At 33.9% G+C, this 27973-nt stretch overlaps 4 protein-coding genes across 7 annotated transcripts; 3 read left to right on the forward strand and 1 right to left on the reverse strand.

Annotated features, from left to right (window-relative positions):
- LOC134243881 (acetylcholinesterase-like) lies at positions 1–27524 on the reverse strand. 4 transcript variants are annotated; one of them, XM_062726110.1, is made up of 11 exons: positions 27159–27524; positions 8071–8226; positions 7755–7917; positions 6745–6930; positions 6380–6588; positions 5820–5985; positions 4715–4890; positions 4200–4326; positions 2566–2728; positions 1987–2168; positions 1–180 (listed from the first exon to the last, which is right to left on the reverse strand). In XM_062726110.1, exons 1-11 carry the CDS (start codon positions 27384–27386, stop codon positions 35–37), a joined length of 1902 nt encoding a protein of 633 aa, XP_062582094.1. In that variant the 5' UTR covers positions 27387–27524; the 3' UTR covers positions 1–34. The 4 variants fall into 4 exon arrangements, with proteins under 4 accessions (XP_062582094.1, XP_062582096.1, XP_062582095.1 ...); XM_062726112.1 differs by lacking the exons at positions 6745–6930; positions 7755–7917; positions 8071–8226 and adding exons at positions 25371–25556; positions 26354–26516; positions 26670–26825; XM_062726111.1 differs by lacking the exons at positions 4200–4326; positions 4715–4890; positions 5820–5985; ... (2 more) ...; positions 7755–7917; positions 8071–8226 and adding exons at positions 22716–22842; positions 23232–23407; positions 24455–24620; ... (2 more) ...; positions 26354–26516; positions 26670–26825 and having other exon boundaries at positions 27159–27523.
- On the forward strand, positions 8538–10688 carry LOC134243857 (uncharacterized). The gene is made up of 2 exons (XM_062726085.1): positions 8538–8556; positions 8813–10688. The coding sequence occupies exons 1-2, from the start codon at positions 8538–8540 to the stop codon at positions 10249–10251; spliced, it is 1458 nt and encodes a 485-aa protein (XP_062582069.1). The 3' UTR covers positions 10252–10688.
- On the forward strand, positions 12414–18014 carry LOC134243878 (uncharacterized). The gene is made up of 5 exons (XM_062726105.1): positions 12414–12586; positions 13105–13239; positions 14350–14748; positions 16926–17048; positions 17349–18014. The coding sequence occupies exons 2-5, from the start codon at positions 13116–13118 to the stop codon at positions 17462–17464; spliced, it is 762 nt and encodes a 253-aa protein (XP_062582089.1). The 5' UTR covers positions 12414–12586; positions 13105–13115; the 3' UTR covers positions 17465–18014.
- LOC134243868 (uncharacterized) lies at positions 17669–18652 on the forward strand. Its single transcript, XM_062726094.1, has 2 exons — positions 17669–17731; positions 18014–18652. The coding sequence occupies exons 1-2, from the start codon at positions 17669–17671 to the stop codon at positions 18635–18637; spliced, it is 687 nt and encodes a 228-aa protein (XP_062582078.1). The 3' UTR covers positions 18638–18652.
- Positions 27525–27973: the final 449 nt, after the last annotated feature.

Here is a 27973-nt window from a genome sequence, read left to right on the forward strand (position 1 = left end):
TTGGTAAGTTGTCCCCCCCTAGGGCCACCCTTAATCAGTAGTCTTTGGGTCTATTTCTATAGTTGACAATACACAGGGCTATGATAATTATGACTAGCAGTGAAGATAAGGCTGTCAGTGACCAAGTGGAGACCTGAAAATTCTCACTGGTGTCCTGTAATGGTGCTGTGGTGACGATAGCTGCAAAACAAAAACACAATTAGTACCAGACTTGTATTCAATATTTGAAGTACAAGAATTTTGAACTAGAACTGTCCATTAGGGACAAATACCCCCGCTGTGTTTTTTCAGAGTAGGTGCCAATTCACAAATATTTTATGGATCTATTAAGAGGTGTTCACTATTGTCTTAAAACAAATCGAGTGAAAATATAATTGCGGTGAAAATATAATTGCATGCTCATTAATTTTTTTCAATTTATGAATCTAAGGTGCAACCAAATAAAACATCAATACTAATACACTGTAATAGTTTTTTTTTTAAATTTCATTAAAAAAAGAAACTGCAATTATTTGTCATGCTACTCTGAAAAATAATTGTTGAAAAAAGAAATATTATACAGAATCAAATTAATCTTTATAACTTTATATCAAATTCACTTTAAAAATAATAAAGTGCCCAACACAGCATGATACTCCAGTCAAATATTGTTCATTCAATTAATATAAACAGTTTAGAGTGTGAGGAAATCATGGCAACCTTTAAAAAGATTTCCATATTTTTTTTTCCTTTTGATATTTGTTTAAACATCTCCTGTGGTGTAAGCATTAATTATAACAAATAATCATCAAATGGTTGCATTATAGCTTGACAAATGCTCCTCCCCCACAAACAAACACATATGCATATATCTTTCATGTGGGACATGATGCTCTGAAATTTGTTACTTGATATTTTAATTTTTTTTTTAAATAAATCAATTTAACTAATTAGTATTAAAAACTTAACCTATAACAAATTGATTTTAGAAATAGAAGGCTGGCCATCAAATGACATATGCTATTTAAACTGACCAGCAGTTCCTCTGTCTAATTCCCAAAGGACCTTAATCAGAGATAACAGCTAACAGAAATGATTGAGACAGCTAGCTTTCCTACATTGAACTCATTAATTAATCTTTGACTGGATGCATGTCCACTGATAAATGCCAAGGGATGCAATTTTCTGTTATCAAAATTCTCCTTGACCAGTGCTTGATAATTATACCCTTGGGAGAGGTAGATTATCTCTTATAAAATAACATTTGTTAAGGATTGCTGTAAAGTATATAATGAAAAAATATTATTTTCTTAATTTAACATTTTTTAAACAGGGATACAGAAACACTCTTATATTTTTGGGATTGTGTAATTCAATAGTAAATGACAGGTTTCTTTTTAAAATTTCACTTAAATTAAAGGTCATGGTGACCTTAAAATAGGTCATGACACACCTTCTACCCAAGATGCATAAACTGGCCAAGTTTGATGATTGTCAGTCTAATAGTTTTCTAGTTATGAACCAAACAAAACCATAAAAGAAAAAAGAAAAAACACCTGTAAAATGCAGAAAAATTACCCAATCATGATGAAAATACCAGGTGCACAACTTCATATGGTGAATAATAATTTTCAGACAAATCCATCCAACAGTTTCTGAGAAACGGTCCGGACAAAATCTTGTCTACAGACAGACAGACAGATGGACAGACAGACGGACATGCTGATTCCAATATACCCCCCTAAACTTCGTTTGCGGGGGTATAATAATCTGTCAGAGTAGACCAACCTCATGCAAAATTATAAATCATTTACACACTTTTTCTGTATTGTAACAAAAAGTCAAGTCAGCCTAATTATCAAGATTTTTTCCTTTGTATACTAAACCTATACTAAACATTCTGATCGTTGATAAAAAAAAATTTGTATCTCATAGGCTCCTAGGTTTTATAGGTTTTCGTACAGAAATTGATACAGAATAATAAAGAACTTCATCCCTAAGACTTACTTTGAGGGCGCGAGGCCAGCTGTGGGAAGTACGTGGACCAGAATCCGTAGTCCTTCTGTCTGAAGTTTGTGTAGTTGTAGGAAGAGTTACTGATGTAAAAATAGCTGTGGTTGTATATATTATGCTCTCGCCATGTCACATTTTTAAAATTAATCAGATTAAATCGCCTAGGGATAGGATCACTGCAAGAAAAAAATTATTTTTTATATAATCAGATGATTTAAAAACTTCCACTGTTCAAGTCTTGTAAGAGAAAGTCTAGTCCTCAGGCAAGACAATAAGATTTGGAATTCTCATTTCTAAACTGACAGTAAAGATACCACTATATGTACCCTAGGTTTACTAAACTTAAAAGAAAAATAATATCTTTTTAATACTAGATTTTTTCCTAAGCCTTGATTGATGCAAATAAGCTTTGAAAGACTTGTTGCATATACATTTTTTTGCAATTACTGCATCAATTTCTCCCAAGAATGACTTTGATTTTGAGGTACATCATTCATAAGTGTGGTAAGCAAACATTTATCACATCTCCTCATTGCTTCAATTCAGTTGTTTTTAAAGATATTGTTTACTGACCCATAAGAGGAGAAGTTTGTCCACAGACTCATCATGTATTCACTCATATTCCTGTCTGCATAGTCATACTGCTGCCTAGGGTACAAGCCCAGTATGTTTGTGTATGTCTGGTTTATGAAGGGGAAACCAAAGATATACTGAAGTTCTTGTCCATGTGCAACACCTACAAAAATGAAACAGACATTTCAATGAATGCAACCAATGAATTCAAAATAATCATAATCAAAATGTATATTTGTATATAGGGGAGATCCGTCCAATTCTGGACACAGGGTAATTCCGGACAAATAATACAGTCTTTCTCTTTTGTCTTATTTTTCGGTGATTATAAATAAATGAAGTACATTCGGAAAAGCAGGTTGTCATTGTTGTCTTTTTCTAAAACATAATGATTCTAGAGTATTCTGAATGCTATAATTACGTCAAAAGTTAGACTTTGGACTTTTACGTTCCTGAAATCACTAGGCCTAGGCGGCAAAATTTAAACAAATTAAGGGCAATTTGACATAGAATTAAAACAACATCTAAGATAAATATTTATTTCCATTTATTTTTTTAAAATTTCTTATGTAGAGAGCATATGTTTAAAAAGAAAAAAATGTGATGAATAATACAAAAAAATGTTAATTTTTTCATTAGATTTTATCAAACAATGTGTTCCGATTTCCCCCACTGATTTTTTTCTAGGTGGGGGAATTCCGGACGCTTGGTTTTATGGGTAGACAGACATCTCGGCCCAACGACACCTCGGCCCGTGACGGTTGACACCTTGGCCTGGACGGGTGGGCCCAAAATTATTGACACATCGGCCCATATAAAAGACCCACGAAAAAATGAGTCCAGTGCCTGAATTATTGTTTTTATTTAATTAATTACTCTTTCAGACGATTGAATGATTTTCTTTATAAAAATCAAATTGGGAAGGGGGAGGCTCTATAATATTTTTATGCAAGTCCCTAACCCGCATCTCTCTCTCTCCTGTAAAAATGTGCAATATACATGCTAAGTAATGTAAAACTTAAGCATGCTTTGTTTAACGAAGTGGCAAGTTGTTGGAATGCATTTTCTCACAAAAAAAAATTGTTCAAAGCACATATAGCTCTCCTGTCCGGATTTACCCCGCCTCTGTCTGGAATTACCCCATGTTGTCCGGACTTGCACTATTTCACCATCTGAATTCATTTTGTTATACATAAAAGATATTTCACTGTGTTTCATGAGAATTTTCATTGCATTTTGTTGCCAAAAAGTGTTTCCATACTTTACCACTTGAAATCATAGTGTGTTGAGTGTTTATTTTCGTTTGCTGGGTGATACATATTAAAACAGGACAAAAGTGTCCAGAATTGGACAGATCTCCCCTATATACCAATCTGAAAAGTGTCAAGTTTGTGGGTGTTAACCAGAATGCTTTAACCAGAATGCTAAATTATTATGAGCACCTGCCTTTACACAGGTTACAGCAAGGAACCTGTAATATACAAGGAAGAGTACAATTCAGACTCTCTGCTTATGGAGGGGCCTGGCATAAGAGTTTGTAGACCTATATTTAATGTATATTGCAGTAAAATTTTTGCTATTGAGACTTTACCAAAGAAAAACACCTTGCAGAAAAAAATTTACAGAATACATGCCTCTATAATATGGAAGATAGTCATTCCAAGAAAAATAGTTGAAGACATAGAAAAATGTCTTGTTCTTTGCTGTTTGAAATCTCAAAGCCTCATTCATTCCTGTACCAAACATGTAGTCAGACATCATCTAAGACAAAAATAAAAAAATGTTAAATCTCTAAAAGACAGGATTAGACAAATTAAAAACTCTTATACTACATGTAGTATTCTATTTCAACAGACTCTCCCTCTCTCTAAAGCTTATACATTTGATGTTTGAACTTTTGCAAGCACCTTTTCTTACAAGTTACAAAACAATTATAAAATTCATTGATTCTATCAAGAATAAAAAGTTTATATCTGTATTAATTAGAAGTACCTGTACTCCTCGCACAGTAAAGGCTTGAATGTTACGTGTTATAAAAATCAAACCAGCCCTTTTAAATAAATACATCATCGGTATCTTATTTAATCAGCCATATTAGTAAGCGAGGATAGGATTCCTCAAGATTTATAAACTTAATTTATATACTTACGTCGATGGTTTTGTGGAGGATCATGGTCTGATTCTTGGGCTGTGGCCAGTAAGTATACTGGTAAATCAGGGCGTCTCTCGTAACACTATCTCTTACTCCTCTATCACTTAGAAACTCATTAATTATATTGTCAAACTGAATCTTCTGTATGCCTTCATCTAGGGTTGGCAAATTAGCTGTACAGATTTACCAAAAAAATTAAATTTATTTTTTACATAGTAAACCATACATTGAATAATAACAATGTAATATGGAAAAAAAACCAGAAGTCTCTGTCGAGACTGTAGCTCTACTGGTTTGTACTTATCAAAAACCATTGCACTATTTTATGTATCTTTGTGTAGTCTACCTGTGTGCCAAGTTATATTGAAATCAGACTAAAACTGTAGAAGGAGTAGCGTTCTAAAGGAATTTCACAGAAAATTCTATTTTTAGTAACCATGGCAACACCGTTCATCGAAATCAAAAACCGATGCACTATTCTATGTATCTTAGTGTAGTCTGCTTGTGTGCCAAGTTATATTGAAATCAGACTAAAACTGTAGAAGGAGTAGCGTTTTAAAGGAATTTCACAGAAAATTCTATTTTTAGTAACCATGGCAACACCGTTTCGAAATCAAAAACCGATGCACTATTCTGTGTATCTTAGTGTAGTCTACTTGTGTGCCAAGTTATATTGAAATCAGACCAAAACTGTAGAAGGAAATTAAAATTTCACAGAAAATTCTATTTTTAGTAACCATGGCAACACCGTTCATCGAAATTAAAAACCAATGCACTATTCTATGTATCTTAGTGTAGTCTACTTGTGTGCCAAGTAATATTGAAATCAGATTAAAATTGTAGGAGGAGTAGCGTTTTGAAAAATTGTTTACAGACAGACGGACAGACAGACAGACGGACGGACGCCGGACGCATTACTATCGCATAAGCTCTTCTGGTCTCTGACCAGTAGAGCTAAAAATTAAGCCATTCATGAGTATATTTCAGCACACTTTAGATAAAATAATCTCAACATTTTCAAAAAATCTCATCTTGTTTATTTTTTTTTTTATAAAATGCTTACAGACTCTGGTTTATTTTTCACTAATAATAAAATACTCACGAATGAAGAAGGACCCATCGTCTTTGTTGAGGCCTCCCATCACTACAATAGGTTTGAAGTTGTAGAGTTCTCTCATTTGTTTGGGATGGTCTGGTAGAAATGCAGCGACTGTCCCCACCAATGATCCATCCACTAATGGACCCCAGGGGTTCCCCACAGAGCCAGGCTGAAAGAGTGGAGGAAACAGAAACTTTACTTAACAAAATTTTAGATATTTTTTTTCTTAGTATTTGAAAAATTTGCAATTTGTACATTAAAATTAAAACATTATGTGCATCAAGAGTTAGTTAAGGAAAACTGTAGAACAAATATTTGAATAAAATTATTTTGAATGTTTTACTGAATGTAGTATCTTTTTGAATAAAGAAAAAAATGCGACAAACATAGTTATAATGAATTGACGCTTACAGAAAAGAAATTTTCATTCCCAAAGGCTTTAAAATATATTGTGATCTTCATGGATATAACAAATTATGCTCATAGCGAAGGAAAATCATCCATCCCTGACACTTTCTTTTCAGGAGTGTTTTACTTTAATGTATGATTTTTATTAAACCTACCCTTAGTCTGACTTTGGACGAGGCATTTACAATCTCTCCAAACGACCTGTGTTCCCTGAGACACTGAGTCAACCTGAACATGTCCCCTGTAGGGCAGCCCAGCTCACGGGCCAGCTCCTGGGCATAATACTGGGCATCATTATTAGTCTTTATAATAGCCCACTCACTCCTGTCTGAACCACTCTGCATGATGGCCCGATGGAAGAGGTCTGAATTTAGAGTAAATATAATAATTTCATTAATAAAAAGAATACACTGTACTGAAATAGAAATACTGTAGCTCATCAACAGTAAAACCTTGTGCTTTGCAATATTTGGATTACCCTCTTACACTACTGTTGTTAGAATCTGCTCTATGTACTTACTGACACTCCTTGGGGAGAGAATCTGTAAGCCAACACTTGAGGCTCCTGTATTTTGTCCGAAAATGGTGATGATCCCGGGATTTCCTCGGAAACTTCTGATATTTTCTTTTACAAACTCCAGTGCCCTGACCTGGTCCCACATTCCGTAATTCCCTGGAGAGTTGGCATCATTGGTACACAAAAACCCTACAGAATGAGTCAATATTGTGAATGTAACAAAGAGAAACATACTGGGAATATACAAGGGACAAGTTACACTTTTCTTAACTAACTAAAATTTACATAATGAGTCAAAATCATGTGTTTCTTTTAAGAAAATTAAGATTCCTGTGAAACATGAATGTAGCCAACTCAGCTGCACTGTAGAGCAAAGAAAAAACTCCAACATGTAAGTGCCGGAAAAACAAATGTTGTATCTATCGCTTTGATTTTTATCGTCAATGTCAACCATGTCAATGTCAACTGTCCTGCATTTTTAGCATGAAACTTGTAAACAACATTGAATTGAAGCAAGCAGAAGTGCGGAATAAGTTATGATAATCTTTTTTTTAACTTTATTTTGTATCGAAATTCTCAGTTATCCAACATTTATTACTGTGGAATTAACTGTGGTTTTGTATCTACAGAATAAAACGTCTTACCAAGAGGTTTTAGTCAATAATTATAAGTAATCTAATCACCTATTGGGTCTCTTACTTAGAAATGCCTTCTTGTAGTTAAAAGAAACTATTCCCTTTTGGGCATCTTACAAATTACATGTAGTACTTGGAAGTTGTCAGCAATTAGAGGTGAATAAACCAAGTTTGGTTCTCTTGTCTAGTGCTATTATTGTTTTGTAAATTGCTGTTGCAGTTCACTTCCTGACATGAAGTTAAATGCAACGATACTCAGGCAAATGCTTCTAGTCTTGCTTGAATATATTTAATGGTTACCATACCCTGCCATGGGCTCTTGCCATATAAAACTAATTTTAGTTGAAAGCTTTCTCAGTAAGTCTTGATTTCTCTTACCTAGTGGCCCCAGTCTGTAGTTAAATGTGACCACCACCACATCCCTCTCTGCCAGGAAGACCCCGGGGTACTCCTGTGAGGCCCCCATGGTGTACCCCCCACCATGGATAAAGACCATTACTGGATAAAGTGTGGGACTATTGCTAGGGATTTCTTCTGTATTCTATAGATACAAAACATATATTATTAAAATAATTGAGTATATAGTGAACATCATCAGCATTTGGAAAGGTTGAAGAATCATAATGAACATAATTTTGTGTAAAATATAAACATTCTGAAAATGAAAGAACTTGGATAAAATCATGTAGCTTACACTTGGTGCAAAAATGTTCATGTAGAGACAGTCTTCGCTGATGTTGGCACTGCCCATGTTTGGAACAGTTTCCCTGACATACCACAGATGTTGTGGACAGGCTGGTTTGTAGGATTTAGCCTGCAATACTCCCTCCCAATATGGTCGCTCTGGCTTCTACAAAGTTCGACAAAGGCTTTATATAATTTTAAAGAGCCACATGTCTATAAATATGAAATATCCTTGCAATATAACTGATACCGAGGCTAGAGTTTGCCATCATATTGAATTGCATTAGTTACCCTTAAAGCAATAAAGAGCACAATGACCTAGATAAGATTTAAGTAAATTGGTTTGCTACAATTCATGCAGCATATCCCAATTTTTAAAATCCTACTGACTGAAAATTCAATTAAAAGATCTTGCAAAGTTCAATTTGTTTTCTATGTATTCACAATTGATGAGTCCTTGATCGATCAGTGTTATACATGTATGCCGTATTACGCGGCTAGTTTAATTGTATCTCTGTTTTTTAACATTTTGTCATGCAAAAATATTAATCCTTTATTAAATTAGCATTCAACAGAATTTAGAAGGTTGCCAAAAGTAAACATATAAATACACATATAAAATTAATACAATGATACAAAAAAGAAATTTTTTAACAGATACAAAAATATTTAATTTGTTTGCAATGAATTTTTTTGAATTGTAAATTTCTTTATCTCTACAAATTTAACAGTGATAGAAAACTTTTTTTCAGATGTTAATTCGACAGAAGTCCAAAACGCCAAAAAGAGACGGGTCCAGACAGGCAAAAGTGATCAGAAAACTGAAAGAAAGGTGACCTTATCAGCTGGAGAACGTAAACGTCATCCTAAAGATGTAGGTCAAGGAAAGGATAAAGAGGCACAGCTTCAGGATGTCAGTGTGAAGGAGTCATTGAAAAGAAAACGCGGGAAGAAATCGGAAGACTCTGCCCGTTCTGATGTAGTATTTAAAACGAAGATTGCTAAGCGAGTGCTTCGGTCTTCAATTAACTACAACAAAGATAGAAATGAAAAGGTAAACAAGCAGGCTGATTCTAAACAGAGGTTAGGATTAAAGAAAAACGGGGACAAAAAGAGAGACGTTCAACGTAGAAATCTGTCTGAGAAATTTAAAACCCAAAGTACACAGAAAAAGACCACGAAATCAATAGTAAGAGGTTCGGCCCATAATAGGAAACCAATTTCAAAGAAGGAAGAACAATCAAGACCAAATAGTCGCCTGAATGCTAAAGCTGAAAGCTTTAAAAAGTCAAAAGCAAAGACGAACAAAAAAATTTTGCCGAAAAATAATCGCATCAGAAAGCGCGCTCAGAAAGTACAAAATTCCGTACCAGATGTAACGTCTGCAAAACCCTTTTCAAACTTGTTTTTAAAGAAAATTACTGTAAAAAATCATCATACAATACACGAGAAGGAAGGGAATATACATGGGATCAGTGTATCTGAAGACAATCTAGTATGGGTGAACCATTTGATAAATACAGTACATCTTCGACATACAACAGGGAAGATGATAAGAAGTTTTAAATTAGATTTCAGACCCGTATTCAATTGCTGCACACCCTCTGGTGACATTCTTGTAACACAGGGATATGGTGCCGGTGCTAAGCCTACAATAAGCTTAATATCAAGAGAGGGAGATGTAAAAGAGTTAGCCGATCTTTCCTCGTATGCTTCAAATCTTTGTGGAATTTTATGTCAAGATGAAAGAATATACGTTGTAGCCTTTATGGCACTAGATAAGAATTATTTCGTTATCAAACTTAATATGAACGGAGAAGTTGAACACGTTTATCACACACAAAAAGCGTCAGAAAATATAAATCAGATTATTTCTATAAATGGTCAAATAGCTGCACTTCGTACAAACTCTGACGGTTTTATGCCTTTGGAAGTTGATCACATTTCACCAAGAAAGATGAACAAAATTAACATAACCTTATACTCTGCGAGTGCCTCAGTGGACAAGTTTGGGAACGTTATCATGGGATCAAACGCCTCCCTCTTCATCATAAATCCAGGTCTGGAGTACATGCACGAAATACCAACTGGTACATCTGAGGAAATAATCTCAACAGCTACTGATCAACAAAATCAACTGTGGTTCGGTACCAGATCTGGAAAACTCTACTCTACAAAATACCTTAAATAACTGACTGCATTTAGTTCATGTTTTAACGGATGCGCAGAACTGGAAGGAAGTTGAATTAAAGAGTTTGACGTACAACAAGGAAAACTGAAATATGGAAAAGAAAAATCTTCATCTACTATTGCTGTATCATAGTGATTAGTTAATATGAAGTGTAAAATACATTTCAAGTCTTCGACTACTTTACATGTGTAAAGTTAAATTGACTCTTGCTGGATACTCAGTAATGCAAATCGTACCACAATCTAAGGATTTCCAAAAACCTTATAGAAAGTATATATACTACTAATTCACGGAAATGAGATTGACTTATCAAAACTTTCGTTTTTCGAAAATCTCAGCGACTTTTACTGATTGATTGATTTTTTCTGTACATTTCCTTAATTGAATTTTTGTGTAGCAGTGAGCTTAGTTGATTTATAACAAAAACCTCATTACTGTATAATTTATCTATTTCGCCAAAAAAAAAATAGTCAAAGTACGGAAGTAGATGTAGATAATAAATTATTGCATCTTTCTGTTTTCTATAAATATACATATTTTTCTTGTACATCCTTATAAACACAGGTTTCTTTTCTTCTATAGGACACCATAACCTTGGACAATTTAGTTCATACATTTTCAAATACTGAGTTCATATTTTTTCTAAATTTGTGAAATTTTTTAGATAACGAGCGGTAATGGAGCTCAAAAGTCCATTTAAACAAAAGCAAAGCAAACACGGGTCTCTAAAACATCAGAGGTGGGATCAGGTGTCATGGAAAAATAAGCATTCCCTACCAACAGGTCAACCCGCCATGTGCTCCTTGTCATGTTCGGGAATAACAGAAAAACGCAGAAAATTCATTGTTTATATAATGCCCCAACAAATTAGTTTGAAAGACGTCAGTTAGCATTTGACATAATGATAGATTGTAATTGCTGACAAGGTCCTTGGACGGGATGGTTGATATCCTTGTTACATCAACTTGTTGTTCAATGACTTGTCTTGTTTTAGAAAATGTTAATATAAACATAAGGGATTGCTTTCGCCTATCAAATCAACTAGGGGATATAAACCCCGTATGCATGCAGGTGATAAAGGTATATTGTTATATACTAGTAAGTTGACGATTGGAGAGTTGAAGTTATCACGTTTATCATAAAGCTTTGTTACCATTCACGTCTTCTTCAAGTAAAATATCCAAATATGAAGCAGATGAATCAGACTCTGTGTCATATCTTTTATTTCAAGCCCTCTGGGATATATCGAGTCGAAATATGAATAAAAGTAACTAGTCGTCAATATATCTAACTCACAGGCACCTAGCGTTACTTATTGCTCTTTTAAAATTAAAGAAAATTAAACCCCTGTCTAATGATAAGATAGGGGGTATGTTTTTGTTTATTAAAAGAAAAATAAGTAAGGTCAGGTGCCTGTGATCTAAATGTCGATTTGAAGTGTTTTCTTCTTATTTTTTTTGAATAAATTCTGCTTTGAGTTTATACAAAAATTGATCGGCAAATAGTGTGACTAATAACGAGCCATGAGAATTCCGACAGATTGTTGGGAGAACTGGTCTCTAAAACAAACTACATACATGTATATTTAAAGTGTTTTGTCAATCAGTAATTCAAAACATTTTTTCGATACCCACTTCAGGGTACTTGTGTCTACAATTAGGATGTTTTAACAAAATAATGTTGCAAATGACCTATGACAATGTAAATAAATTTACGAGTTCCATTTCTATTGAAGAAGTAGCTGTCAATGATTTTAAAAATAGCCTGGATTTTAACATGTTTAATTTATCTTGAGGAATACTGAGTAATTGTATAAAGTGTTGAAAGACATATATCATTATTTCACATTTACTAAAAGTTTCTCGGAATATTTAAGTTTCCACATCTGATTTACACCACTTCCCCAATATATTGCTGTACAATACTTCTTTCCTGCTGTTAATATTTTAGTCTTTCCTGCTGTTAATATTTTAGTAAGGAGTGAAGAAAGAGAATTTAGATCTCTAAAAGTAAAATTAAACATGTTAAAGTTAACGGAAAATTCAGTGTGTAAATAATGGCCTAAGAATTCGTATAAAAAACGTCAGTCAGCATTTGACTCAATCATAATAATATAACAATAATTCAGACTAGTTTTCATCAGTATGCACACGCAAGGCATATTCCTTGTGTTTTATTTCATTTCGAGGAGACTTATAATGTATCAAGAGTTGTCGTTCGTCGTTATTTCGAAACAACTTCAATGGTGAACCTTAATCTGTTAATCGTTGAACTTTAGACCTAGAGAGGGCGTACAGGCGAGTTTTTAGATTATATGACCGTGAAAATATTTACGGTAAGCAATATTTTGTGTGTAGCCTTTATCTAAATCTATAACATTTATAAAATGTCGATATATACACGCATTTATCGCTGTGAGTGAATGTATTATAATGTACTTCCGCCAGGTATGAATATATGAATATGTACATGTATGATACCTGATACATAAATATAAGCATATTGAAACTGAAATGATATGATACTGAATTCATGTACTTTCATTTAATTGTACTATGTCCTAAGGGACTACAGAAAACATATTATAAGAGATACAATTGCGTACAAACTACAAAGATAGTGCAATATGACACTATGCATCGATCATGCATCTTGCTTCATTAATTTGTTTTATTTGAGCATATTTTCCAACATTTAAATTAAACACTTTTTGTGATAAACATAAGCGTCTTTAATGTTGTAAATTTTGGATTAACAGAAAAGTGAGAACTGAATGATATCAGAAGTAAGGTTATCATGATTTTATGGCACATATGCTGGGGTTCAAGCTTTTACCTTATTTTTTGATTTCAGGTATACCAAAAATGAGAAACCGTCCAACTAGCAAAGCCAGTGCCAAAGAGGGTGCAGTAGTGCACGATGAGACAGGACCCCGGAAGTCAATCAAAGCCCGGAAGAGGAAATATGAAGATAGACAAATTAATGAAGGTAAGTAAAAACCAAATTATATCTATTGTCATTAAATTTTCGATTCTATATACTTATATTTTCCCTTTTCGTTTATTTTCTTAACTACAGTCGAAAGAACAAAGTGATAATTGCTTCTAACGTATTGTTGGTTAATTAACATGGGGATAATGATATATTTTTACCTAAAAATGGAAGGGAAAATTTCATATGTGTGACACAATAAATGACAATTGTAGATATACATGTTTAGGAAATGAACATTCATCTTATTTTAAACGCTAATGTCATCATTGCGTATAAAGGTAAATGAAATTGCAATTGCAATTGATGTTGTCAGCAGTTACAAAGTTAAGTTTATAGATTTTTGTTCATGTATATATAGAGAGAAAAAACGTTCTAGTAAAACTCTTCATTCCAAAATTCGAATTCCCCACCTCTTTCCTGGGTAATTTAATTTAGTTTCAAAGCTCATAGTTTGACGTTCCAGGGCAGCAAATTTAAGAAAGTTAGTTAATATCCAAAAATCCTTATGCAAACAATAATTCCATTATGATATTAGTTTAAAACGAAAAAAAGCTCTGCATAGTAGACAAGATGCCGACATTTTCATGAATGGGCAGATAGTTAGACAAGATGCCGACATTTTCATGAATGGGCAGATAGGAAGGCAAGATGCCGACATTATAATGAATGGGCAGATAGGTAGGCAAGATGCCATCATTATAATGAATGGGCAGATAGGTAGGCAAGATGCCGACATTACAATGAATGGGCAGATAAGTAGTCAAGATGCAAACATTATAATGAATGGGCAAGATAGACAAGATGAAGACATACCAATGAATGGGCAGATAGTTAGAAAAGATGAAGACATAATGCATGGGCAGTAAGGTAGACAAGATACCGACAAAATGACTCCTTACTGAGACGACACATTAAGCTTACAATTATCAGAGTTTTAAAAAAAAACATAGAAGACCTAGGTCTGTAGTTTCTGCTTGCCTGTTATTTTCTTATATTTTACATCCCAAATTTTATTTAATTTTACATTTTCAACATTTTTAACGAGGAAAATATCTACATATAAAAGAATATAGTTTTAACACATGATAAATGTCATACTTTTAGTTAACACCCCTACAAAAGACAACAAACAAAGAAAATTACAGAATGATCATAGTACGAATAGAAAGGCATCAACATCGGTAAGAGGACCTAGAAACCAGTCTATGGCGAAAGGAAACCCTAGAAGAAAGCGGAATAAAATGCATGATGAAAAAATGAAAAGACCACTGAACAAATCTGAAGAAATTACCACACATAAATCAGTATTGCAGACAAAGGAACCTAAGAGAGTAACTAGGTCTTCATCTAAAAGTGCTGGCAACAGTAAAAAAGGAGCAAACAAGAACTCTGATTCCAAACTGAGGCAGCAGATAAAAGGAACTCGAGAAAGGAAGGGGCGTCTTCCGAAACAGACCAGCAAAACAAGAGAAAATAAGCAGCCAAAGACCTCTATACCTCAAGGTAAAAGCCTCGTTGGTAAAAAATCTAATCAAAAGAAGGAAAAAGAACAACGCCAGAGTACACAAGCTGACAGAATGAAAAAGTTAAAAGCAAATAAAAACAGAGACAATGTTAAGAAAAAGGAAAGCAGGTTGATAAACAAAACAAAGGATATTGAAACATCGACAACTCACACTTCTGATGAATATTTTTCTGACTTATTTCTTAAGAAAATCTCAGTACAGCATCATCCTGTGTGTTGTATGGGAGAGATACACGAAATCAGTGTATCTCATGATAACCTACTTTGGGTGAACCATTTGTACAACACTGTACATCTTCAAGACTCGGCGGGAGAGATTCTCAGATCTTTCAAATTGGATGCTAGACCTGTATTCAGTTGTTGTACGCCTGGAGGAGACCTTCTTTTCACACAGGGTTACGGTGGTGGTTTTAGACCCCTCATATTTCTACTATCAAGAGAAGGGGATACCAAAGTTCTAGCCAATCTTTCTTCTTATGCTACTTATCTCTTTGGAATTTTGTATAAAGATGAACGAATATATGTTGTCGCAGATTGTGAAGCAAGGATGGAGTACTTTATTATTAAACTGGATATGAACGGAAAAGTTGAATCTGAATACAATACAGAGAAGGCAGACCATAGTATAAATCAACTTGTTTTACTAAATGGTCAAATAGTTGCCTTTCGCATTCATGGCGTTGAAATAATTCCTTTAGAGAAGGACGTGATTTCCTCAGTTGCATTGAATACAGTGAATATTAATGCTGCATACTCAGGAAGTGCGTCTACTGACAACCTTGGAAATGTAATCCTAGGTTCAAATGCACAGCTCTTCATCGTCAATCCAAGTCTGAAGCGAATGCATAAACTAGATACGGGCATTTCTGGACGCATCATTTCAACAGCTGTAGACCAGCAAAGCCAGCTGTGGTTCGGTACTGCCGATGGAAAACTGTACTCCACCAAATATCTTAAATGATGTGATCATTTCAGCGGAAACACCTCGGGGGTGTCAAAGAGATGTTATAATAATCTGATATTTCAATTAAAAACTCACTATTTTTTCATAATATGAGATTTAGCTGGAATAACACTCTGTTTAAAATATCAAATGCACAAGAATTAACCCATGTCTTATGAAGATCTTTTGTTTACGTTTTCATAAATAGCTAAATATATGGAAATCTCACCACAAACTTTTAATAAAAGTCACAATCCCTTTCACCAATTTGAAGATCAAAACAAGGAAAAGAAGACAAGAATGCAAAAAAAAGAGGAATTTTACTTAAATTCAAGACTTGGAAGAACCAAACTGTTGCAAAATGAGAAGGTCAAATCTAAATGAAAGGACTATATATGCATCGTGTTCACAATATTGTTCAAAAGTTCAAAGTAAAACCAATCATACATTTCTGCTCGATCATTACATTGATACTAGTATATCAAGAAGGAAATATCACACACACATACATGTATGCAGGGCTCTGGTCGATCTTTTCTAACAGTTTTCAGCTATTTTTCATATCGAGATTTTAAAGACGATGTTGTGTACTCTGGTTTAACTAATAAATATACATCATATTTCTTACTTCTGTGCTGTTTGTTTGTCAATTGACGATACTGAAGATGTTTTTATTGCATCACTAATTCCTGTATAGTTTTGGGTCATTTGACTGTTATTTCATGTAGTGAGAGGGCGATTTAAGTTTTTAGAACTTGTGCCCAATCCTGACCCATTATAAATATGTACAATATGATTAAAATTAATTATACATGTGTTAATTGAAAAAAAAACATTATATTTCAATTTTTATATATTTGCGACAAATTGCAGTCATGTCTCACTAGTATTATTTGTTATAATCAATCCCTAATAATGAAATATGTTCAAACCATTTGACTATAATTGAAATGTTAGCACTGGAAATTATTACCTATCAATACCGCATCCTCCTTTGAAGATGACACAAAAATCAACTGAACACAAAATTCGGATTTGGATGATATTATTGTTTTTTCATTAACATAATATTAGCTTCATAAGCTCTGATATTTTTTTCATATTTTTGAAAAATTAAAATAATTCTTACAAAAAAATTCTACAATCCAATACCCTAGAATAGTACTATTTATTTCTATGTTTTACGGAGTATTATATATTTACGCATTACAGACAAACCAGAAATGGAAACACGCCAAAGACGAGTCAGAACTTCCATTAAAGCAAGTGCTGAAGAGAATGAAGTTAGAAAGAGTTCGAAATGCCGGAAAAGGAAAAGTGGGGATGAACAAAAGGGTGAGTGATAATAAGAAATTGTGGGAGAAAATATCTTTGAGGATGTCAGTTGTTTGAGAGGAATATATATTTTTTTTAATCTTTTATTTTTAACCAGTTTAGCTATTACCCCGGTAATTAAGACTCTGCAAGAAAGTTAAATATTACCGTTCAATAATAGTATATTCACCAAACCATAGCGAACTAAATACAATATCAAGTAAATAAAGTCTCAAGAGAAATTTTCGATCAGATTTATTTGGAAATATTTTTGATAACTTTTGATATACCGGTATTATTGATCGGGGAAAACATTTTCAGATAAAAGTTCATCAAAGGGTGACTCCTCCAAACAGAGACGTATTCATTTTCACCATAACAACGGTGGTATGGAAATGCAAGGACCTGCATCAACGAGTAAACTTAAAAGCAAGTGAACAAATCAAAAGGAAAACAAGCAAGTCTTGGTATTGAAAACTCAGAAACTAATTCTGTAAAATCAGTCAATTTGCAAAGGAAAAATATCCAAAAAAAAATCAAGAGTTCTGGCGGCAAAGACAAGGAAAGTGGCTCGAAGTTCTCACAAAAAGGCTGAAAATAGCCAGGAAAAAGTAGGTAAAAACTTTAAATCAAAACTACAGATGAATGATCCAGATGCTGGGAAAAGGGGGACAGTGGGAAAATTGAGGAACCAAAGGAAGATGGTAGAGGCAAACAAGCAAAGCTTACCCAAAGGTCAAAAATTAACAAAGAATATCAAAAATTCTAAAGAGTCGGAAGTTTACACATCTGCACCAAAGGCCTTCTCTGACTTGTTTTTAACAAAAGTTGACATAAAATTTAATCTCAAATCAAGTCTTGGAAGCATTCATGGAATTAGTATATCAGGTGACAATATATGGGTGAATTACTTATCAATGAAGCAGGTAAAAATGCTCAGTTCTTCGGGTGAGATTCTCAGATGTTTCAGTCTAGACCATTGCTAGCCAGTGCTTAATTGTTGCTTGCCATCAGGCGAACTTCTCGTGACGCAGGGTTTTGCTGGTGGTTCTAAGCCTATAATTACGTCAATATCACCTGAAGGAATCATCAAGATTTTTGCTAATCTTTCATCGTATGCTAAGCACTTGTTCGGAATTCTCTGTAAAGATGAGAAAATATATGTCATTGGATGCAACAGTTCTACCACTAATGGTAACCACTTTGTTCTTCGACTTAATTTGATTGGAGAAGTAGAGCATGTGTACAATTCCAATCTGCCCTCTGAAAATATAAAGGGCTTAATTTCTCTCAATGGACAAATAGTTGGCCTTCGAGTCAAAAACTCTCAAATGGTAGCACTAGAGAAGGATGGAATTTCCTCGACTGTGTTAAACAAAGTTTTCAACAGGAACATGTATGCAGGAAGTGCATCGGTAGACAATCGTGGAAATGTTATTATAGGAACAGGCACAAAACTCACCTTCATCAACCCAAGTTTGGAAAAATCGCATGAAATAAGCACTGGTTTTTCTTCAAACATCATTGCCACAGCTGTAGACAACCAGGATCAACTGTGGATAGGTACTGTGAATGGAGAGTTGATCGCGGCTAAATATCTTCGAGTTTGATAATACACACTCAGCCTTCACTACATTGTAAATTATATTGTTTAGATTAAATACAAGGTGTATATCAAAAAACGGAGATGTCTTGTTATTTTTCCTTCACATTTGATACACATCTTTAGCTCAGTTTGAAATGAAAAAGAACACTTAAAGGCAGTTGTTCCGAATTTCACGGTACATATTCTGGTTACTTTGAATATCAATAGGTACCATCTATTGAAGGAATAGCCTAGAAACTCTAAAAGATATATTATCCCTGTCCCCTTCCCATCTTGAATTTAAATATTAATGTACATTTATGTTGTCAATGCAAAATAGGGTATAACTGTCTCTACTTGAAGACCATCTAATTTCTTAACTTCCAAGTTTGTGCCGAGTTGTACTCAGGTGACCTATTGCAATCTGTTTTGTCTGTCATCGTGAGGCATCTGTAAACATTTGATCATTTTTAGCTTCTTCTCTGTAATTGCCCAACTATTTTCAAATAATTTTGGTATAAAGCATCTACGGGCAAAGGAAGGACAGATATTTTGAATTCCATTGCTCTGCCCCTCCCCTTACCCCAGCCTACAGGTTTTGCCAAATACATGTACAATAACATTGATGCAAAATATTTTTTGCTTCTTGAATAAGTGGTCAACTATTAGCATGATTAATAATCAGAATCAATCAATAATAATCGAATTTATGCATATTTATTTCATTTTACTTTATTAAATTGAGTGCCAAAACTATAATAATTCATTGTACAAAAAATGATTCATGAATACCTGGTATTTAGATCAAAGATATTGATAATTTTTGTCATCTCTCTTGCATACAAAAATACATACCATATCAAAGCAAATGTCAAGCTACTTAATGAAAATAATGGCACTTGATATTTGTACAATTGTAAACGTAGAAAAAAATATATATACACTCTATAAAAATAAGTGGGTGAAGTTCATACACATTCCATACATAACAATACACAACTGCACCATTCATTAAAAATGACATTTTAACAAAAAAAAATATGCATCATTCACAACCAGCCAAATAATTCAGGAATGTAATACATGTATATAAGAAAGGATAAATGACAATATACATTTATTATCAATATTATCAATTAATAACATTAAAATCACAATACATAAATAAAAAGTTAATACCACTAAATGGAATGATCCATTAAAAATGATATGTGGACAGAACTCACAATAATGTCAAAACATGTATTGCCTCATAAAATTGATATGTTCATTGAGCATTGCATAATGAAATAAAAAAGTACAGGTACATGTATATATAAAATCAATAATATTAACAATTGTAAAAGGAATGAAATATTAGATTTTAGTGATCATTTACTAAATTTAATCCTTGAGGTTTTAAGCATGTCTTTGGTAAATTGGCCCTCTAGGGCCCGTCCCTCCTTAATCAGTAGTCTTTGGGCCTATTTCTATAGTTGACGATACACAGGGCTATGATAATGATGACTAGCAGTGAAGATAAGGCTGTTAGAGACCAGGTGGAGACCTGAAAATTCTCACTGGTGTCCTGTAATGGGGCTGTGGTGACAATAGCTGCAATACACAAATAGTATTTTAGACTAGTATTCTGCACTTGAGGTACAAATAAGAATTCTGAATGGGTAGATCAACTTCACGCATAAAATATGAAAATCATTTACCCAAATCCCTTTTTCTGTGTAGTTACATGATCAAGTTGGTCTAATTATCAAGATTTTTTTCTCTGTATACTAAGCCTTTACATGTTCTGGACACATTGATAAAAATTCTGTATCGCATAAGATATAGGTTTTCATACAGAAATTGATACAGAATAATAAAGAAATTCATTCGTAAGACTTACTTTGAGGGCGCGAGGCCAGCTGTGGAAAGTATGTAGACCAGAATCCGTAGTCCTTCTGTCTGAAATTTGTGTAGTTGTAGGAAGAGTTGCTGATGTAAAAATAGCTGTGGTTGTATATATTATGCTCTCGCCAGGTCACATTCTTAAAGTTAATCAGATTAAATCGCCTGGGGGTAGGATCACTGCAAGAAAAAAGATGATTTCTTTAAAACCATATGATTTTAAAACATTCACTAATCTACATTCTTTTGGCATGGCTGCATCAACTTATCCAAATAATGACCTTAATCTTGAGGTACATTATATAAGTTGGTAAGCAAACATTGATCACATTTGAAATCTAATTGCTTCATCTCTGTTTTTTTGTTGACTATGATTTACTGACCCATAAGAGGAGAAGTTTGTCCACAGGGTCATCATGTATTCACTCATATTCCTGTCAGCGTAGTCGTACTGCTGCCGAGGGTATAGGCCCAGTATGTTTGTGTATGTCTGGTTTATAAAGGGGAAACCAAAGATGTACTGAAGTTCTTGTCCATGTGCAACACCTACGTAAATGAAACAGAAATGTCAATAAATGCAGCTAATAAATTCAAAATAATCATACTCAAAATTTATATGTGTATATACTGTATACAGGGAAATTTTTGCCCCCCGTTTAATTTTCGCCCCTTTTGCCCTAACCTCATTTGGGCAAATTTAAAACGGGGCGAATTCATATAATACAGTATAATTACTTAAATAAGACTTTGACAGGGCGAATTTAAAACGGGGCAAAATTGTCTGCAAGTGTGAAAGGGCGAAAATAAAACGGGGCGAAAATAACCCTGTATACAGTATATACAAATCTGACAAGTGTCAAGTTTGTGGGTGTTAACCAGAATGCTTTAACCAGAATCCTAAATTATTATGAGCACCTGCCTTTGCACAGATTACAGCAAAGTACCTCTACTATACAAAGACAAGAGGCCCATGGGCCTTATAGGTCACATGAGCATCATGCAACAACTTTCGAACGATTGAATTTGGTTCATGTTTTAAAATAGACATCATGGCATTCACAATTTTGAAAGAGGCACCATTGCTAATTATAACTATACAACTGCATGTTTAGTTTGGTTACTTTTAACATTGTTTAAAATACCAATAGACAGAGTAGCAGAACAATAATGTACATTTCAACTAATCAGTAATGATTAGCAATAATCAGTAGTGCCACTACCACACATGAACCCCTGACCCTTGGTCCACACATTTCACAATTTTGGAAAAGGCACTCTTGCTTACCAAAAATGTTTGACTAATACCAAGGACCAGATTTCATACAATTAATTCATTTTCAGTATATAAGTAGACCCCCCTCTATGGTACCCCTGACCCAGGGGCCTTGAAATTCATAATTCAGGAAGAATGGTCCTTGCTTATCATAAATATATATTAGGTAAATCTGCTAAATACCCAGGAGCAGAGGAGAAATTTTCAAAGATTTAATTTATTTTCACTATATAATCAATAGAGCCCCACCCTTACACCAGAACCCCTGACCATGGGGCCATAAAATTCACAATTTTGGAAGAGGCATTCTTCCCCATCATAACTATGTACTTACTTAGTTTATTTAATACCCAGGAGCAGAGAAGAAGATTTATAAAGAAATTAGCATTTTCACTATATAATCAATAGAGCCCCACCGTAGCACTAGAACCCCTCACCCTGGGGCAATAATTTCACAATTTTGGTAGAGGACTCAATGGACATTACATTCATGCTAACAGTTTGACTGCTTGATGTCCAGGAGTAAAGAAGAAGATGTTTAAAGATTGCATTAATTTTAGTGGTTTTGGCCCCACCCCTCAGGCCCCAGGGGGGCAGGGAGCATGAAATTCATAATTTTTGTTCCCCTTCACTCATAGATGCTTTATGCCATATTTGGTTGAAATTGGTTGAGTGGTTGCGGAGAAGAAGCTAAAAATGTTCAAAAGCTTATGACCGATTGACGACAAACGACGTATGATGGACGACGACATACGAAAACAGATAGCAATAGGTCACCTGAGTGACTCAGGTGACCTAAAAAGTTAAATTGAAATTCTATGCTTATGGAGGGGCCTTGCATAAGAATTTTAAGATCTATATTTAATGTATTTTGCAGTAACATTTTTGCTATTGAGACTTTACCACAAGAAAACACCTTGCAGATTTTTTTTTACAGTATACATGCCTCTATAATATGGAAGGTAATCATTCCAAGAGAAGTAATTGAAGACATAAAAAAATGTCTTGTTCTTCGCTGTTTGAAATCTCATAGCCTCATTCATTCCTGTACCAAACATGTAGTCAGACATCATCTAAGACAAAAATAAGAAAATGTTAAATCTCTAAAAGACAGGATTAGACAAATTAAAAACTCCTCATACTACATGTAGTATTCTATTTCAACAGACTCTCCCTCTCTCTAAAGCTTATATATTTGATGTTTGAACTTTTGCAAGCACCTTTTCTTACAAGTTACAACACAAGTATAAAATTCATTGATTCTATTAAGAATAAAAAGTTTATATCTGTATTAATTATAAGTACATGTACTCCTCACACAGTAAAGGCTTGTACGTTACGTGTTATAAAAATCAAACCAACTCTTTTAAATAAATACATCAGCGGTAGCTTATTTAATCAGCCATATTAGTAAGCAAGGATAGGATTGCTTAAGATTTATATACTTTATTTATATACTCACGTCGACAGTCTTGTGAAGGATCATGGTCTGATTCTTGGGCTGTGGCCAGTACGTATACTGGTATATCATGGCATCCCTCGTTACGCTATCTCTGACCCCTCTATCACTTAGAAACTCGTTAATTATATTGTCAAACTGAATCTTTTGTATGCCTTCATCTAGAGTTGGCAAATTAGCTGTAAAGAATAAAAGTTTAATTTGAATGAACCATATACCTGTTGAGAGGGCTTATTTAGGCAATGCCTGGTGTCTAATAAAATAAAGGAGATGGGTGAACATGACGAGAGATAAGCCCATAGCGCAACAAACATGAAGGTGAAAAATAAAATCTCAATTTTATCAAAATTTTCCTTAATATTTCATCTAACATTAAAGTATACTTTATGTAAAATCCCTACAACTTCCACAAATCTCATGAAGATTGAAGTTATTTGCCTATAAAATATTATACACACATGAGAGAGGAAAAAACGGGTCATTTTTTCACACTATAACACTATTTTTTGATATGAGTGGGTCTTTTCTCCATTTTTTTGAAAGTTAATGCAAACATGCATATTTTGGTTTCCAAAATTATGGAGCAAAGACCCACTATACCTTTGAAATATAATTTTATGACATAACTTTCGTATCTTTTCAAGAAATACTTGAAGTCCCTTAAGTCAATGGTCATATCACAAACATGATTTAAATGCCACCCTTCATCAGGACTTGTGTAGCGTAGTGGTTAGCATGCTAGTCTCCACAAAAAATGCAACTCAGGATTTTTATTACCAGGGTTCGAACCCAATGGATACCATATTATTTTTCTTTTATAAAAGAATAAATTTTAACAAAAAATTTTTCTCAAAACTTTTTCTTTATCATGACTTTATTAAAATCAACGATGAGAACTTTACTCTAAATATTTAATTCACAATTTGAAAATGAATTTTATATATCTGAAGCTAGTGGGCTTTCTGCACACTAAATTCACCTATCTCCTTTCTTAAAATCATTTTTAATTATCACATTTAATCATAATACTCAGTAGTCAGTACTGTATTTTTTTTTTTAAATATTACATCTTCTAAGACAGTTAATGCCATTAATTTAGTAATGAGAGCATATATTTCAGCACATTGAAGGTAAAACAATTTCAAAACTCCTAATTCCTCTCATATTGTTCATCTAAGAAAAACGCATACAGACTCTAGTTAATTTTTCCCTTATAAAATACTCACGAATGAAGAAGGACCCATCGTCTTTGTTGAGGCCTCCCATCACTACAATAGGTTTGAAGTTGTACAGTTCTCTCATTTGTTTGGGATGGTCTGGTAGGAATGCAGCGACTGTCCCCACCAATGATCCATCCACTACTGGACCCCAGGGGTTCCCAACAGAGCCAGGCTGAAAGAGTGGAGGACACAGAAACTTTACTTTAAAAATTTTTAGATATTTTTTTCTATTTTGAAAAATTTGCATTGTAAATAAATTAAAACATTATGTGCATCAAAAGTTAGTTAAGGAAAACTGTAGAACAAATATTTGAATAAAATTATTTTGAATGTTTTACTGAATGTAGTATGTCTTTGAATAAAGAAAAAAATGTGACAAACATAGTTAAAATGAATTGACGCTTACAGAAAAGAAATTTTCATTCCCAAAGGCTTTAAAATATATTGTGATCTTAATGGATTTAACAAATTATGCTTATAGCAAGCAAAATCATCCAGCCCAGGAACTTTCTTCTCGGAGTGCTTTACTTTAATGAATAATTTTTATTAAACCTACCCTTAGCCTGACTTTGGATGAAGCATTTACAATCTCTCCAAACGACCTGTGTTCCCTGAGACACTGAGTCAACCTGAACATGTCCCCAGTCGGGCAGCCCAGTTCACGGGCCAGCTCCTGGGCATAATACTGGGCATCATTGTTAGTCTTAATAATAGCCCACTCACTTCTGTCTGAACCACTCTGCATGATGGCGCGATGGAAGAGGTCTGAATTTAGAGTAAATATAACAATTTCTTTAATAATCAGAATACACTGTACTGAAATTTAAAATACTGTGGCTCATAGACAGTAAAACCTTGTCCTTTGCAATATTTGGATTACCCTCTTACACTACTTTTATTAGTATCTGCTCTATGTACTTACTGACACTCCTTGGGGAGAGAATCTGTAAGCCAACACTTGAAGCCCCAGTATTTTGTCCGAAAATAGTGATGATCCCAGGATTTCCTCGGAAACTTCTAATATTTTCTTTTACAAACTCCAGTGCCCTGACCTGGTCCCACATTCCGTAATTCCCTGGAGAGTTGGCATCATTGGTACACAAAAACCCTACAGAATGAGTCAATATTGTGAATGTAATGCAGAACGAAGAGACATATATTGGAAATATACAAGGAATAAGTAACAATTTTCTTACTCAACTTACAAAATTTACATAATGAGTCAAAATCAAGTGTTTCTTTTAAGAAAATTAAGATTCCTGTGAAATATGAATATAGCCAACTCAAATGCATTGCAAGGAAAAATCTTCAACATGTAAGTGTACCTATCACTTTAATTTTTATCATCAATGTCAACAATGTCAACTGTCCTGCATTTTAAGCATGAAACTTGTAAACAACATTGAATTGGAGCTAGCAGAAATGCGGAATAAGTTATGATCATCTCTTTTGAAGACTATCAAAATTCTCAGTTTTCCGACACTTATTAATGTGGAATTGACTGTGGTTTTTTATCTACAGAATAAAACCTCTGACCTAGAGGTTTTAGTCTGTAATTATAAGTAACCTATCACCTGTTGGGTTTCTTGCTTAAAAATTCCTTCTTGTAGCTAAAAGAAACTATATCCTCTTTTGGGCATCTTACAAATTACATGTAGTACTTGTCAGCAATTAAAGGTAAATAAACCCAGTTTGGTCCTCTTGTCTAGTGCTATTATTGTTTTGTAAATTGCTGATGCAGTTCACTTCCTGACTTTGAAGTTAAATGCAACAGTACTCAGGCAAATGCTTCTAGTCTTGTAAAGTTGGAATATATTTAACGGTTACCATACCCTGTCACTGGCCTCTTACCAAATACTTCTGAATTTAGGTTCAATTTTCCACACTAAATCTTGATCCTCTTACCTAGTGGCCCCAGTCTGTAGTTAAATGTGACCACCACCACATCCCTCTCTGCCAAGAAGACCCCGGGGTACTCCTGTGAGGCTCCCATGGTGTAACCCCCACCATGGATAAAGACCATTACTGGATAAAGTGTGGGACTATTACTAGGGATTTCTTCTGTATTCTGTTGATACAAAACATATATTTTATTAAAATAATTGAGTATACTGAATATCATTAGCATTTGAAAAGGTTGAACAATCATAATGAACATGATTCTGTATAACATATAAACATTCCAGACAAGAAAGAACTAAAATAAAATCATGTAGCTTACACTTGGTGCAAAAATGTTCATGTAGAGGCAGTCTTCGCTGATGTTGGCACTGCCCATGTTTGGAACTGTTTCCCTGACGTACCACAGGTGCTGTGGACAGGCTGGTTTATAGGATTTAGCCTGCAATACTCCCTCCCAATATGGTCGCTCTGGCTTCTACAAACAAAGTTCGAAGAAGGCTTTATATAATTTTTAAAAAGCCACATGTCTATAAATGTTAAATATCATAGAAATACAACTGATACTGAGGATGGAGTTTGCCATCATATTGAGTTGCATTAGTTACCCTTAGAGCAATAAAAAGCACAATGATCTAGATAAGATTTAAGTAAATTGGTTTGCTACATTTCATGCAGCATATCCCAATTTTTACAACCCTACTGACTGAAAATTCAGTCAAAAGATCTTGCAAAATACAAGAGCATCCATAACAGCTGTATATGTTTCGATGAATTTAAAGTAAACATGGTAATGTAAAAAAAAAATTACCCTAAATCTGTAGAGCTTTGGGTCACTGTTGTATTCTATGGGTCGTTTTGCGTAGGGAATGCCGAGGAATATATTGATATGTTTTCTGTTTTTCTGAGCATACTGCGAGGGAATAGCGAAACCTTCAACCGGTCCATGTTGAGTCTTGACGCGTACGCTATATGTATAACTAAATTCTGCAATGTCTATAAAACTTAAAATTAAACAGAAAATAAAGAGAATCCCCATATCAAATAAAAAATAAATGCCAAATCTTTGAAATGTCGAAAGCTTGATTCATAGCGGAAGTAGAACAAATGTAAACAGTATTAGATAACTCGATCTACTAAATTTCGTGTGATCGGGTAAAACTAGTAATAAGTTTCTTCTTCAAAATTCAAGCTTCTTGAATTTATCAATAAAATAAAGTTTATAGCTGGCAGCGGGGACATATGTAATTAATATAGTATATAAGGTCCCTGCTGGTTGTTATGACAGTAAACTTGAAAAGAGTACACACTTAAATCCTACTTCAAATTACTTTGACCAAACTAAAAAAAAATAATACATATGTTCCGAGACATTAATAAATAACATATGTCTCTGATGTGTTGCTATATATTAACAGAATTTATTTTTTTTTTTGTTTTGCAAAGTTATGAATGTTCTTTTTTTTAATAAATAATAGAAAAGATTGTATATTAATTTTATTGTAAACTTTTTGTATATACAATGTAGCAGGACTTTTTTTAAAGAATTGTTCTTTGCCGGTTTTGGGTATTTGATAGTAGCCTGGTAAAAGCTGAATTTTCAGGCCCATCTTAGTTTCAGTTCTT

This window comes from Saccostrea cucullata, unplaced genomic scaffold, assembly GCF_032062105.1.
Source record: "Saccostrea cucullata isolate Sc308-1 unplaced genomic scaffold, CSIRO_AGI_Scuc_v1 ctg784, whole genome shotgun sequence".
Classification (NCBI taxonomy): Eukaryota; Metazoa; Mollusca; class Bivalvia; order Ostreida; family Ostreidae; genus Saccostrea; species Saccostrea cuccullata.

Excerpts from the sequence above, each read along its gene's own strand:
- LOC134243878 (XM_062726105.1), top strand. The coding sequence starts at position 13,116 with ATGAGAAACCGTCCAACTAGCAAAGCCAGTGCCAAAGAGGGTGCAGTA. Across the intron at positions 14,749-16,925 it reads AAAGACCTCTATACCTCAAG|ACAAACCAGAAATGGAAACA; the intron begins GTAAAAGCCTCG and ends TACGCATTACAG. Across the intron at positions 17,049-17,348 it reads AAGTGGGGATGAACAAAAGG|ATAAAAGTTCATCAAAGGGT; the intron begins GTGAGTGATAAT and ends AAACATTTTCAG.
- LOC134243868 (XM_062726094.1), top strand. The coding sequence starts at position 17,669 with ATGAATGATCCAGATGCTGGGAAAAGGGGGACAGTGGGAAAATTGAGG. Across the intron at positions 17,732-18,013 it reads TGAGGAACCAAAGGAAGATG|CCAGTGCTTAATTGTTGCTT; the intron begins GTAGAGGCAAAC and ends GACCATTGCTAG.
- LOC134243881 (XM_062726110.1), bottom strand. The coding sequence starts at position 27,386 with ATGGGGATTCTCTTTATTTTCTGTTTAATTTTAAGTTTTATAGACATT. Across the intron at positions 8,227-27,158 it reads CAAAGCTCTACAGATTTAGG|AAGCCAGAGCGACCATATTG; the intron begins GTAATTTTTTTT and ends CGAACTTTGTAG. Across the intron at positions 2,729-4,199 it reads CTATCTTCCATATTATAGAG|GTGTTGCACATGGACAAGAA; the intron begins GCATGTATTCTG and ends TCATTTTTGTAG.